The sequence below is a fragment of the Morone saxatilis genome, unplaced genomic scaffold (assembly GCF_004916995.1).
Source record: "Morone saxatilis isolate NCDOM2014 unplaced genomic scaffold, NCSU_SB_2.0 Contig15, whole genome shotgun sequence".
Classification (NCBI taxonomy): Eukaryota; Metazoa; Chordata; class Actinopteri; family Moronidae; genus Morone; species Morone saxatilis.
The window spans coordinates 16,347,815-16,361,138 of NW_023339707.1; the positions used below are offsets into that span (position 1 = coordinate 16,347,815).

The following is a 13,324-nucleotide window of genomic DNA, read 5'->3' on the forward strand; positions in this document are numbered from 1 at the left end:
ATTTCTTGGCAAAAGCATTAAAAACTGGAGTTTTGAAGCTGAATAAGTTCTACATTCACACACAGGTTACCTCAATCTTTCAGAGGGGGTCACTTCTGACAGTGAAAATATGTTCAGTTCGGTTTTGCCACCACAGCAATGGTGTTATCACTAGAGAACATGGCACATAAATCAGCTGGCAGATTATTCTATAAGAGGACTCTTTAGTGATACATTAACCTACCGATATACATACCTGCTATAGTTAAACTCTCACTGGGTAAAACAACTAATTTTGTGTATCTGAATCTGGTGCAGGTAGAGTTTGTTGATAGGTGGAAAAACGTTTTCAATAATAGACACATTTGCCTTTTGTGATTCATAGAAAAGCAGTTTCCATTGCAGACTTTTCCCTTCCATAGTGAATTAGGCAATGATTCCAATTTTCAGCAGAACAGGGACAGGTGAGGGCAGTGACGGTTCACTGGAAGAAAACACATCACTCTTGTCTTTGCCAACAAAAACACTGAGTCTGAGTTTGTTTTTTCTCCTGAACATTTTCAGCTTTAATTCTGACATTGTGGCAATGTTTTTTATTACAGCAGATGTAACTGCTCCAATAAGATTTATTGTCATAAAATATAAAAGTATAATTGAGCATTCTTGAGCTTTATCAGCCCTGAACATATAATATATTTTAGCTATAATTAGATATAATGCACTGCTTCCAAGTGCTTTTTGCCTATGTCAAGCCTGAATGCTCTGGTGTGAAAAACAAATGCAACCCAAGTAAACATGATTACTTGTGATACACAGTAAAAAAGAATGCATGATAAAGCTATGTAATATGAATCCACCAAACTATAAATCACTACCTATGCTTTAGGAATCTGCGCCATACCCACCCACAATTGCCACACCTCAACAGAGATATATAATTTGGCTTTCATGAATGTCTGTGTTCCTTTTAAATTGTTTGTGTGGTGCATCTGTGCTGACCCCCATACACATACACATTTTTCAAAATCTGTATGCACACTTAAATTTAGACAACCTGGAAATTTATCCTCCCTCTCTCCTCCTGTCAAACTTGTCGTCTCTCATTTATTTCACTCTGCTCACTGCTCCTTTGATCTCTTTTAATTTATTCTGCGCATTTTGCTAGTTTTATATCTTTTTCATTTCAGCATATTCCTCTCCCCTCTTCTCCCCTCTTAGCTATTGATGGGTATCTCGCCCAGTTGCCTGCCTGACCATTGAGAGTAATGAATTTATGTAGGCAACGTTCATCTCACACCAGTTCAGACAGCCAAAATGAATTTCAGAAACACCTTCCCAAGCTCTGGCGACTTTGTCATTGTGTGATAGACCTTGGCTCCATCAAGTGTGTCAGTCTCTCACTGCATATGTCTACGTGTGTCCACTGTGTGTGTGGTTGTGTGTTCCTGCATGGTTCCTGCTGAATAATGAGGCTTGTAGGGGCCAGCTGCTTGGGGCTGAGGCTGGGCATTAACCCGACAGATGGAGCCAGCCTGGGCTCCCAGCTCTGCATATGGTGGCCAGGAGGAGAGCTGGCTAATGGAGCACACACACACACACCCACCCACACCCATGCACACATGCATGACCAAACTTGGCACATTCTTGCTTTCTGAGAGGTCCCCAACACATTTTATCATAAAACAGAGTCAGCTAATTCAGTCTGACTTGCCTCGACCGATGTTGACAGGACTGTTCTGGAGGGTGTGTGTAAGTGGTTTGTGTAGCGTTGACAAGGCCCTCGAAGTGAGGGGGCAGGTTGTCTGAGTCATATGCCACATGCTCTGTCACCTCCTATTGATCCCTTATTACCTCCCCCACAGTGCAAGACAGACTGACAGACAGACCCCTGCTACTCTACACACACCTCTGTTTCAAAGAGTCCCCAGTCATTCACTGCCTCTCTTTTTATTCATTCTCTCTCACACTCTGCACACAGTGTCTGCAGGCATAGAGATTTTGGACATGTCTGCACGAAGCTTTCTGAATTTGAAAAAGCCTCCCTCGCTATTTTCGTATTTCACAGTCCGTAACTGAGCTTTTTGAAAATATTTTCCAATAAATATAGTACCCAATATGTTGAGCTATGATTCTAACACAACTCTTATAAAATAATTTTATCTTCTGTCTATTGATATTCACAAAGAACAATATACAACCCAGATAGTCAAACGTATTATCTAACTAGCAGGTAGTTCTTTGAATGTCAGTCTTTTGATTTTCTTTTATGCTTTTCAGTTGATCTACAACTGTGGTCCACATTGAAATAATCTCAAGAACTGGCTATTGCCTTGCAATTGTATGCACATTGAAGGTCCTCAGAGGTTTTTCCTCAAACGTAAGCTATGAGGTTGATATGTTTGATTTTAATGGAAATGTTTCAAAAACTATTGGGTGGTTTGCCATGAAATTTGGTGCAGATATCCAGCTAAGGTAGTTAATGGTACACATCACGTTGCCGTGTTAGCATGCATTTAACTCAAAGCACTGCTGTGCATGAATTCAGCCTCACAGAGACACCGGCATGGCTGTAGACGTCTTGTATATAGACAGGGAGATTTGTTTTCACAGCCAGTACAACATAAAAAGCTAAACCTAAATTGATCTGATTAGGGATATCAAAGGATTCACATTCAATTTGACTCAATAAAATGCTGTCAAACCCCAATGCTGCTCCAGAGTGAGTGAATTTGCATTTAGTGTGAATTAATTATTATGCCTAAACTGCTCCTGTCTCTGTGCTCACTCATTTTGATTGCCAGTATAACTCATCACAGATGATACTGGTGTTATCAAAAACATGTATACATGTTTATTTTGTGAGCGTTAACGTTAAGGTAGCACGTATGAGCCATGATTAAATCACGGGTTTTATACTTTATTGGGTGTCTGACAATAAAAAAAACATGTCTAAGCAATCAGCAAAATTGTGTTTTCAACTAAGCACAATATGAGTGAAATTTTGCTGTTCTCTGTCTCGCCCCCACACACAGTGACAGCAGACTTTATTTTAGAGATGATGGCAGACCACCCTCCTACTCTAGCTCCTGAATCAATATGCAACCACTGTGCATGCACACCTTTTATGAAATGTAAGTAAATATGAGACTCTCATCAGAGCCAAAGGAGTCTACAACACCCTCAGTTAGCTACTCAAGTTTGCTCCCTCCCTGATGTGATCACACAAACAAACTCTTTTCTCAGTATTTCAGAAACAATAAATCAAGAGAAATAAGATTCTAATCATTTGATGTTTAGCTTTATAGAATGCCTCATGTCTCTAGTGACTCCAGTAACAGGGTTGTGTCCAAATATGTATTGACTTTTGTTAAAGAAAATAGTTTGAGCAGTATCAGTAGACTAACCTTGAATCAATGATATGGAGGGATTGATTTGTTCTTTGGGGTGCATGGAAGCATAACAATAACACTCCTGACAGTAAGTTGCCAAAAGCTTCTTGAATATCGACTGCTGACGTACTGCAGTTGTGAGTGCGGCTACAGCTTGGATAGAGATGGTTTCCCTAGCTCGCAGGCTCAATCAATGCCATCTGTCAAGTTATTAGTCTTCACAATCCTACCTATTGACCTTCAGCCGCCCTTGTTTTTGTGACTGTGTGAGAGAACGAAAGAGAGAGAAGGAAAATGGAGACAAAGGGTGACGAAGAGTGAATAACATGGAGAAACGGAGGGCTAATATACAGTGGAATCATTTAAACATTGTCCATAACTCCTGTTGCTTTTATTTCCACTGACTGCATAGATCTGTTGTTGAAAGTTGTTTCTACCAGTGATATGTTGTTGATGTGTACGTCGTTAAGTGTGAGTGGGGGTGGATTGGAATCAGAGATGTTTCCTGACAGCACTTGGCTCTGTTAATAATGCATGTCTTGTCACTGAGGGGCAGATGTGGGGGTTAGATTGCTGTATTGGGGTATTGATTGGTGTGAGCGTCTGTATGTGTGGGCTCATATGGCGGTGTGCAAATTGAGTATCGCCAGGGTGCACAAGAGCTACATGTATAAAATGCTGGATCTAAAAGTTAAAAACTCACATACATCCAGTGGTATCTAGCCATGCAGATAGTTGTGGTTTTATTTGCCCTGGTTTTGAGATGTATCTCTGAGAGTTCTGCCCCCCCACCTAAATAAAGTTGAGGTGAATGAAGTTTCATTTGTAGTGCTCACAAAAACAACATTCAATAGCAACATCTCTTTGAAGAAACAACATCCCTGTTACTCTGGATAAACCACAAAACACACAGTCAGCTGTTTTCATAGGGATTATTTATTCACCAGAAAGGGGTTCCAAAGGAAACTGTTGACTGTGAGGTCTGTGGATTATCCTGAGAAACACATACATACATGGTTTCTGTAAATACCCATTGCTGTTGTATGTAATTTTTCATCGCTTTAAGCACCACTAACAGAATTCTGTTCACCGCGGTTGTATAGGGGTGATCGCAGCATGGCTTTATGTGATAGCAGTATCAGTCGAACCAGTGCTTTGATCCAGACTGAAATATCTCAACAACTATTGGATGGATTGTACAGACATTACATTCTAATGACTTGTGCTCTAGCACCACCATCACGTCAAAATTTCAATTTGTACACTTTTGTTGTTGTTGGTTTATAACCAAATACCTGTAAAAGTAATGACATTCCCATCAGCCTCAGCTGTACAGTGTGTTTAGTGCTACACAGCATAATGTTAGTATGCCAACATGCTTAAGTAAGATAGTGAACATTATTCCTGCTTCGGAACAGCATGTTAGCATTGTCATTTTGATGCTTGCATTTAACTAAAAGCACCACTGTGCCTTAGTACAGCTTTCCAGAGCTGGTAGCATTGTTATAAGTCTTCTTTTGCCTATGGTTTGTAACTGAATAAACCAACCCTCTGAGCAAAAGAGAACAACCATAAGAAAAATCCAACATCTACCACAGGTGTCCAGAGATAAGCTCCATGCCTCCTGTACAACATGGTTTGCTCATAAAGAATGCATGAACGTACATCATAAGTAATGAATGGAGTCCAAGCTAAGAAGTTAGTGTTTTTCTTCTCCTTCCAGGACAGTGACCTGCTGACTTTTAACATCTCAGCCCATCATTCTTGGTGGAGCGAACACGGGCCAGGCTGTGTGAGAAGAGAGATGCCGCAGGCTCCAGGAGTCCGCACCACAGAGAGCCACTCCTACATCACTGTCATGGGCTGCCTCATGGACTACCAGTACATCGAGGTTGTGCATAGCGGCACACAGATTCTTGTTGCTGTAAGTACATGTGACTCTAGACTCTATTCACATACATATACATGTGTGAACTTGTCACAGGAACTCATCATATTACATACTTAACACTGGCAGCAACCTCCCTCACAATGGGATTTTATGTACATGAAAGGTGAACATGATGGAAAGGAAGGTGATGTTTTTGTTTGCCTTCAAGCACTTTTCTCAATATAATTCCACAGTGGTCTGTTATTTTGTCTATCGCAGCCTCCCTTCCTCTGCCCCGGTCACTGAATGAAAAATTGATCTGTTGTTTTGTCTGGCTGAGACTCAGACCTGCCAGCTGCTAACAGGTTACTCAAACACTGGAAGGACTGTTATTGTCCTCTTTATACAGCTCTGTATGAATACACTCACATCCTGCCAGCATGCGCATTTGCACACACTCATGTATAACTGACTAACCTCATATTGGACGGAGGCCAGGATCCTCTTAGTTTCCAGCATAGCACGTACTTTGGTTAGACATGCACATTACACACATTTACTCACAGTAGCATTCACTTACACAAACCCTGACTTCATTGCAATGTACATAAACACGCTCAAACCTATTTTTCACACTCGTAACATGAATGCACGTGGAGTGTGATTTAATGAAGGCTGTTGGTGACCGAGAGAAAGAGAAAGCTAATACACAGCATCTTCATCAGCTTTCAGAAGGTTTCAGAGTCCTGTTGGTTTTCATTCTCCTCATCTAATCTTGAACTAATTTACACCTTGGAGAGCACAGTGAATGCAGTTAACTACATGGTGGATTAGAAAACTAGCAGAGGAACCCAGTGTTGAGAAGCACTGGATTGTAATATTCATCCCATCACCCCCATGGAGATGGGTAATAAAATAGCTGACCTCAGTTGATAGCCTCAACTCTCACCAAACCTCATTAGCCCTTGCACTTTTGGCAGTGAATTGGTTTATTCCTTGCCTCACATGGACTTTTTGAGAGATGGCGACTCTTTTTTGCCAGCATTTTTACATGGTATTGTCCAACCAAGCATCAACAGCATCTCAGTGGAACAGCTCCCGAGAGGAGCAGGGAAATTGCTACTGAGATCCCAGCGTCACAAATGGCATCATTTTCCTTGTATCCTTGCTTCCTCTCAGGCTAAAAGCAGAGCAGAGTCCTTTGAGATGTCCACTCTTGTTTTGGTGTGTCCTTTTTCCTCTTCGATAGAAGAGAGGCCCAGGCAGAAAGAGGGAGTTGAAGGCATGAATGAAAAGAATAGAAAGAAAGTGGGGTGTCCCTTTGTCTTTGTTAAAGGGGTTTCAAGGTCGCCATGAGAGGCCATTAAATATTTAGTTTGGGCTCCAAGGAACACGTTTCATTAAGATGAAAAATGTGGATCCATTGGCCAGTAATGGAGGCATCATTGTCATCTATCTGCTCAGATTCATCACAAGCTAGAAATAAGCCATTTAGAAGCGAAGCTTCAGATTTGGTGAAGTCAGCCCTGTGTTGTTGCCGCTATAGGCTACATTCACAAAAAAAGTTCAAGGTTTAAAGGATAAGCTTGAAGTGGAGGCAACCTTTTCTAACTGGGATAATGTATTATTCATTGATTCATCACTGAAGGGAGTATTTTGATCCATCTTTGCCCTTATCCTATTCTTTGTTATCTTCACTGAAACCCAGCTCATCCATCCATCCTACAGAATATATTGCTATTAGATGTCTTTGGTTTTCTACTACTGTCATAATAATGACTGATTTCCCTGTCAAATGTAGTCCGCAGAAAATCCACACACACATTTTCCCCTCTTCTTTCGCTCCTGTGCAGCGACTTCACTGTTAAATAAAACAGTTGAGTCTGAAAAAACATCACCAGTGAGATGGAGGGTAGTTAGGAAGAAAGGTATGAGTGGGGAGAAGAAAAATTGTGCAAGATGTGATATTCAGTTTACATCTGTAGACATAACTCTTACACACTAAAGGGAGTAGTGAGGGGTGTCAAGGCGTTGTCAGAGCTGCTAAGGTTCTTATAAAACAGCCAAAGAGAGTGCTCACACACACACACACACACAACACAACAAACAAACACACACACTACACACCACACCACACAACACACACACACACACAGATTTCATATCATTTAGCATAGGTTATTGCTGCCACAGGCAATGCTTTCTTCTGTTGCCTCTCTATTCCCTGGGAACCTGCATTGAGAGGATTGTGTGGAAGTTGATAATGTGAGGAACGACAGTCTGCATCATTCTCTTGTTCCATTGCTCATTTCCCCTTTTTTCATCTATCCTCCCACCATTCACAATCTCTCCGCTCTGTCTGTCTTCCTGTCTACTTTTCCTGCCCAGAACTCACGCTGTTTGACCTTCATGTCGATCAAATTCCACCAAGTTAAATGACAAACATGACAGTGAACTTCTCTCTCTTCCCTGCGTTTCTCACCCACTGTCACTTTTGCTCCTTCTCTTGTTCTGGAGCTTACATGGCTCTTTGATGTCAGTCTACTATCGTGTTAAAGTGCGGCTTGTTTAACACCAGGGTTGTTTGGGGGACAAACAACGGCCCCTGGTTGATTAGAGGGGTCTCTTCAGCAGGCCTGGCGTGGGCAGACCCCTATGATTACTGCCCGAGGCTGTACTTTACTATATGGTCTGGTGTGTGTTTTGTGGTTGTTGAGGTTCACTCAGTTCAGCCGCATGAAAACAACATGCCCCCACCCCCTCACTCATCCAAAAGGTCAGGGAGCTCTCTTTGATAAGTCCATTAGTCCATGTTGTGGTTTCAAACTCTCATGCTGAACCACCATCGCCACTTTGGTGGATATGTCCTTTTTAATTTGCATGTATGCTGCATGGGGAGCCAACTGGAGGGATCTTTGATGTGCTCGTATTTGAAGTCCAGTAATATGTCCAGAATCCAGTAAATGGCATTGTCTAGTATAATAATAGCATTAAGCACCTCTGCAATATGTCAGCGCTGACATTGCATTGTAACTGCACTGTAAGTTTTACAGCATCTGCTTCAAAGGATTATAAAGATCCCAGGATTAAAAGACTTACGATGCAGTAGTGAGCAGTTATTAGGTCTACTGGCTGTTGCCAAAAACAGGGAGGAGAAGAGAAAGACCTCAAGACCAGAAGAGGGAATTAGTCTCCAGTGGGCCACTGAATATTGTGTCAGGCTACTTCGATACATAATAAAAACATGACTGTCCGCCATAATACTTCAAAGGCTGTTTCTGCCAAGAGCTTTAATTGTTAATCTGTTTGCAGGGAAATGGATTTTCCTCAGATTAATTTTACTCCAATATTTGGTCTTTTTAAACTTCCGAGAGTAGGAAAGAAGAAGAAGAAGAGGGAAATGAGACGAACTTAAGAAGTGGAAAACAAGCAACATTAAAGGAGTAAACCTTCTCTAGCGGCATGCTTGTTTTCTTTTTGCTTGCAGTGAGTGCTGGTTGTTTTATGTACCAGCCTGTTTCGCGCGTTTCTTGGTCCAGAGAGCCCCATTTTTCTCCCCTTCACTAAGTCCGACCTCATCTAAAATCCTCTGTATGGGGCAGCATGCAAGGAACCAGCAGTGTTTCTTTCACCATGCAGCTTTTATTTCTGCATGGGCAGCCTTTCGTGTCAGTGTGCCGTGTTTTTGGACACCAGCATGCTTTTATTTGATGTGGAAGATGCAAATCAGCACCATAGAAACCTAACAACCCCATGTGGTCCTATGTAAGCTGTATAGATCTGTGTGTGTGCTCACATGTGGTGGAGGGGGCTGGTGGAAAAGAACAGGTGGATGTGGTCTCTGCAGTCCCTATCTCATCATGTTTTGTCATTAAACATGCAGCTGCCCACAAACGAACACACACATCTAATTTTGTACAGAGACGCCCGCTCCTTATTGTGAGGCAGAAAGTCCTGTGTAATTAACCTGCAAGACATTTGCACCACCCCCTCTCCCTCTTTCTTTCTGCTCTTCCTCTCACCTATGTGACATATTTTACCTACGAATTCCTTTCATTATAGTACACTTACTGAATTTTCTCTTGACACTGAACCAGAATCAATAGTGTGTTAATTAGCTTGTAGATCGACTCAGATATCCATCACTGCACACACACACGTGCAGAGGCCAGTGGGCTGTGGAAAGGAGGCATGTCTAAATTCATATGAAGTCATAATTCTAAAAATACAGACAGATATAGAATATATACACTATACAATTATGAAATGATTGATTCATCTGTTAACTTGTTATGTGTTATGTGTCTTTATGGACTGGCACATTCAGTATAAACCTGACCTTCATTAGCCTATGCAAATACCAGTAACCTTCTTTTCTAGTACAGCAGCTGGCCTTTTTCTCACCCACACACACACACACATGAATGCCTGAGCCTTGAACTTCTTTTCGCCCTCATTATCTGAGAGAAGAAACACAGATAATGCTGACCTATCACAAATACCTCCTTTAGTTTCCTCTACAACGTTGTAAATAGTAAATGAAGCCCCACTGGAAGACAGCTTTGCTTTTGATGTTTTCCCAAATCGAGCGCTGAACTTTTTGTGCCCAGTTTTCTGTTTACTTGCTTCCTGCTGTCACTTGTCCAGATCACCGTTCACTGCTCAACCACCGGCAGAGGAGGAGACAGCAGAAAGGAGCACGGCACTTACTGTTAGAGCAACAATAAAAGACGAAATCATAGATGGGTGGTGAAATAATATGACAGAGGAGATCTGCAGATGGAGCGGTGATGTGGAGATCTGTGTATAGAAAGTGACTAACACAAAGAAAAAGTTCCGAGTGAAAGAAAAAAATAAAAAGATTGACAGCTAAATGATTTGGCTTTGGTGTGGCATGTCCTCATAGACGGACTAAGATTGAGCCTCAGAGGACATGCGGGGGCTTTATGAGCTTAATTAATTTGACATTAGTCTCTAAAATGATCCCTGAACTCCAAGTGACAGGGGGAAGTCAGAAAAAAAAAAAAGCTGGGGACTGTATGTGTGTGTTTGTGTGAGAGAGAGAGAGAGAGAGAGAGAGAGAGAGAGGATTTAAGGCCATTTAATATTCACGGATATATAAGTGGAATTGTCAGACTTTTTATTGAGGACACTGACCTATATTGGCTAAGGACAGCAATGCCCCCAGCGAAAAGCTACCGAGTTCACTTCTCTGATCATATTAGCTCACTGGTCATCAAACTAAAAAGTACCGAAGCCATAGAAAGGAAGACTAGAAGACAAAGTGGTTTAAGATCAGCCCATGGTGGGATTGATGAATGAAAAGCCGACACGAGTGAGTATATTATAGACCACGCAGCGTCCAGACTTTTCTGCTGTCAGCAGTTATAAGCTGAGGAGTGAAATGACTGTTTTCCCATTACTGAGCAATGACAGGCACACTCCCAAGGTTTGACATATACTGATTAAAGGTATTCAGTTTGATGAAATTTCAGGTGTGTTGGATTTGTCTATTTACAACTGCTATTTATGAGTGTGCAGGGAGGCTAAAAGTAGCTACAGTAACTCTGACGTATTGTGTGCTTTTTATCCTCAGAGCCAATAGCTCGTTTTTAGATTTAAAACTGCCTTTATATTGTTTCTGTCCATCTTTGTGGTATCCCTGACTGCATTTCTTTAAAGAAAACAGCTGTAGGAAGTGAGAGCTTCACTCTTTCCTCCCCTCCATTCTTGTTCTTTCTCACACATGCATCCATAGATACAGACAGGTGACAAATTAATGGAAAACCTTCAGTAAATTGAACATAAGAAAAGCCTGTACACACAGGGTCGCTGAATGGTTTGATGAGCAGGAAAGTGATGTGAATTGTATCCTATGCTATCATATGAACACCTATAGGAGATTTTAGACCAATGTGTTACTGAGTGTTAAGACTAAAAACAGGTTTCAGGTACCAGTGAGTGGGTGAAATACAAAGCAGGGGTCTGTTTCACCAAATTTGCAACTTGCAAGCTTGGACTTGCAACATGAGGTAATTTCCTCCCACTTTAATTGTGACAAGTTTCTCTCATCAGAACAAACACCACGCTAGCGCCGTGAAGGTCTAGAATTTTGTCCTATTTGTGACTGACCGTCATTTGTGAAAGGCGATGTTGACACCATTTGCCATCTGGGGCTCAGCACAAATTGCCTTTGTGAAACAGGCCCCATTAAGGTGGTTTGAGTAATACATCCCCAAGTTTAAAAACTTATCAGACCCTAAAACACTGAGCAGCATTTTATGATACTACAGACAGGATTTTACTACTCTAGTAGTTATCATGGCAGCAATTATTTTGTCCTCTGTCTCAAAGATCAACAGGTAAACAGTAGAATTACCCTGTTCATGTTACAATGTAATCTACCAGGAATGTGCTCTTGCATGATTGGCCAACACAGTGTGTTTCCATACGACGGCGAGCTAGGTTAATTTTTTTTGGTCGACCCTGTGTGGTTTTTTTTCCCAGTTCACTTGCACTCCCGATGTGTCAACACAGTGGTATCATTGAAATAAATGAGAGGGGCTGTGTTTTTCTTCATAGGATTGTTTTTATTGGCCTGAGCATGGCCTGATACCGTATTCTCCACGACAACCATCAAAACACCAATTGAGAGAATATATTTTGAAAGAATGCTGGTCGTCCATTCCACACTTGGAGCCCTTTATGAAAATTAAACAGACGTGCACTCATGCATAGATATTAAGTCATACAATCACACACTCGGTGCACACTTTCGCAGGAAAAACACACATGGGCACACACAGACACAATGCAGTTGAAAACAGGGTGTGCCCCCTCCTGTTAACACCATCTTGTGTTTGACACTGCATTTATACATATGCTAATTCACCTCCATTTCACCGCCACTGTAATGGATGGGGTGAGACCAGCAATTAGATACTAGAGAGAAAAAAACGAGTGAGAGAGAAGCATAGAGAAGTTATGTATCTTATCTAGCCCACACAGAGACAGACCCATTTTCTTTTCTACTAGAATCCACACCTGAGTTTCATTCATAAATAAAACATTTCATCTACATCTAGTTGAACTTTAATAAAGGCCAGATGTATTGTACATATGAAAAATGTAATAAAAGCCAAATGATAGAAATGAAAGACCTGCACACGGCACGTAATCTTTGTTCCTCTTATAATTACATAGGCCAAGTTAAGTTATAGGTTGAATGAATGTTACATAAATAGTCACCATCACGCACAGTCAGTCCCCCCTTGGGTTTTGTGTTTGTGTACCCAGTGTGCGAGGAGGGCAGCGTGCCCGACGCTGTTTTAATTGGCATGGCAGAGTGCCAAATGATGGATGGAGAGCTGGGTGGAGAGAGACTGTCTCTCGGTGTCTGTTTCTGAGTCGATGACAGCCATCTGCCAGTTCCACAGGCTATTCTCAGCACTGTGTGTCGGAGTACAGTCATGTGTGCTCGCTCTGTTGCTTTCTGGTGTGTTTGTACATATGAGCTACTACTGTGTGTACACTCTAGAAGCCCTGTCAACCCAGAAAGCATTGTCAGTACAGATATTACAGTAAAGTAGTGTTGTAGTGCTAATATGTTATCACCTTTTAAGTTGATGTGACAAACTTTTTTAGCAAATCGTTACACATTCATTGTCCTTGTTAAGTCCAATATTCACTCTTGTTGTTACTCTAATTTTGGCCTGCACCAGGGGAAATGTCTTCAGCAGCTACATGCTCCCTTATCTTCACTAACTTTGTGTGTCTGCTGCTGTGTGGTGCTGCTGTTGATTAGAGCGGTGAGCCTCAATCAAAGCAGCAAAGTTTTGGGCCGGAAAACTAAAACAATGAGCTAAAAGATGAGATAAAGCTCTGTGTAGTTGAAGGGGCCTGTCTGAGAATTCACATTGTACATGTTTATTTGATCCATTATAAAAAAAAATATTGGTTATAGCTGCTTTAAAGGTACATAGTGTAACATTTTGGAGGATCTATTGGCAGAAATGGAATATACTTTTCTTAGGTATGTTTTCATTTGTGTGTAATCACCTGAAAATAAGTTGTGTTTTAATTACCT

At 41.4% G+C, this 13,324-nt stretch overlaps 1 protein-coding gene across 1 annotated transcript in view; it reads left to right on the forward strand.

The window, feature by feature from the left end:
• Nucleotides 1–13,324, forward strand: part of nkain4 (sodium/potassium transporting ATPase interacting 4) — a 37,839-nt gene that overhangs the window by 17,245 nt on the left and 7,270 nt on the right. Inside the window, exon 3 of the mRNA XM_035655893.1 lies at nt 5,092–5,292. Within this exon, the coding sequence (XP_035511786.1) occupies nt 5,092–5,292 (201 nt within the window). The remainder of the gene's footprint in view (nt 1–5,091; nt 5,293–13,324) is intronic.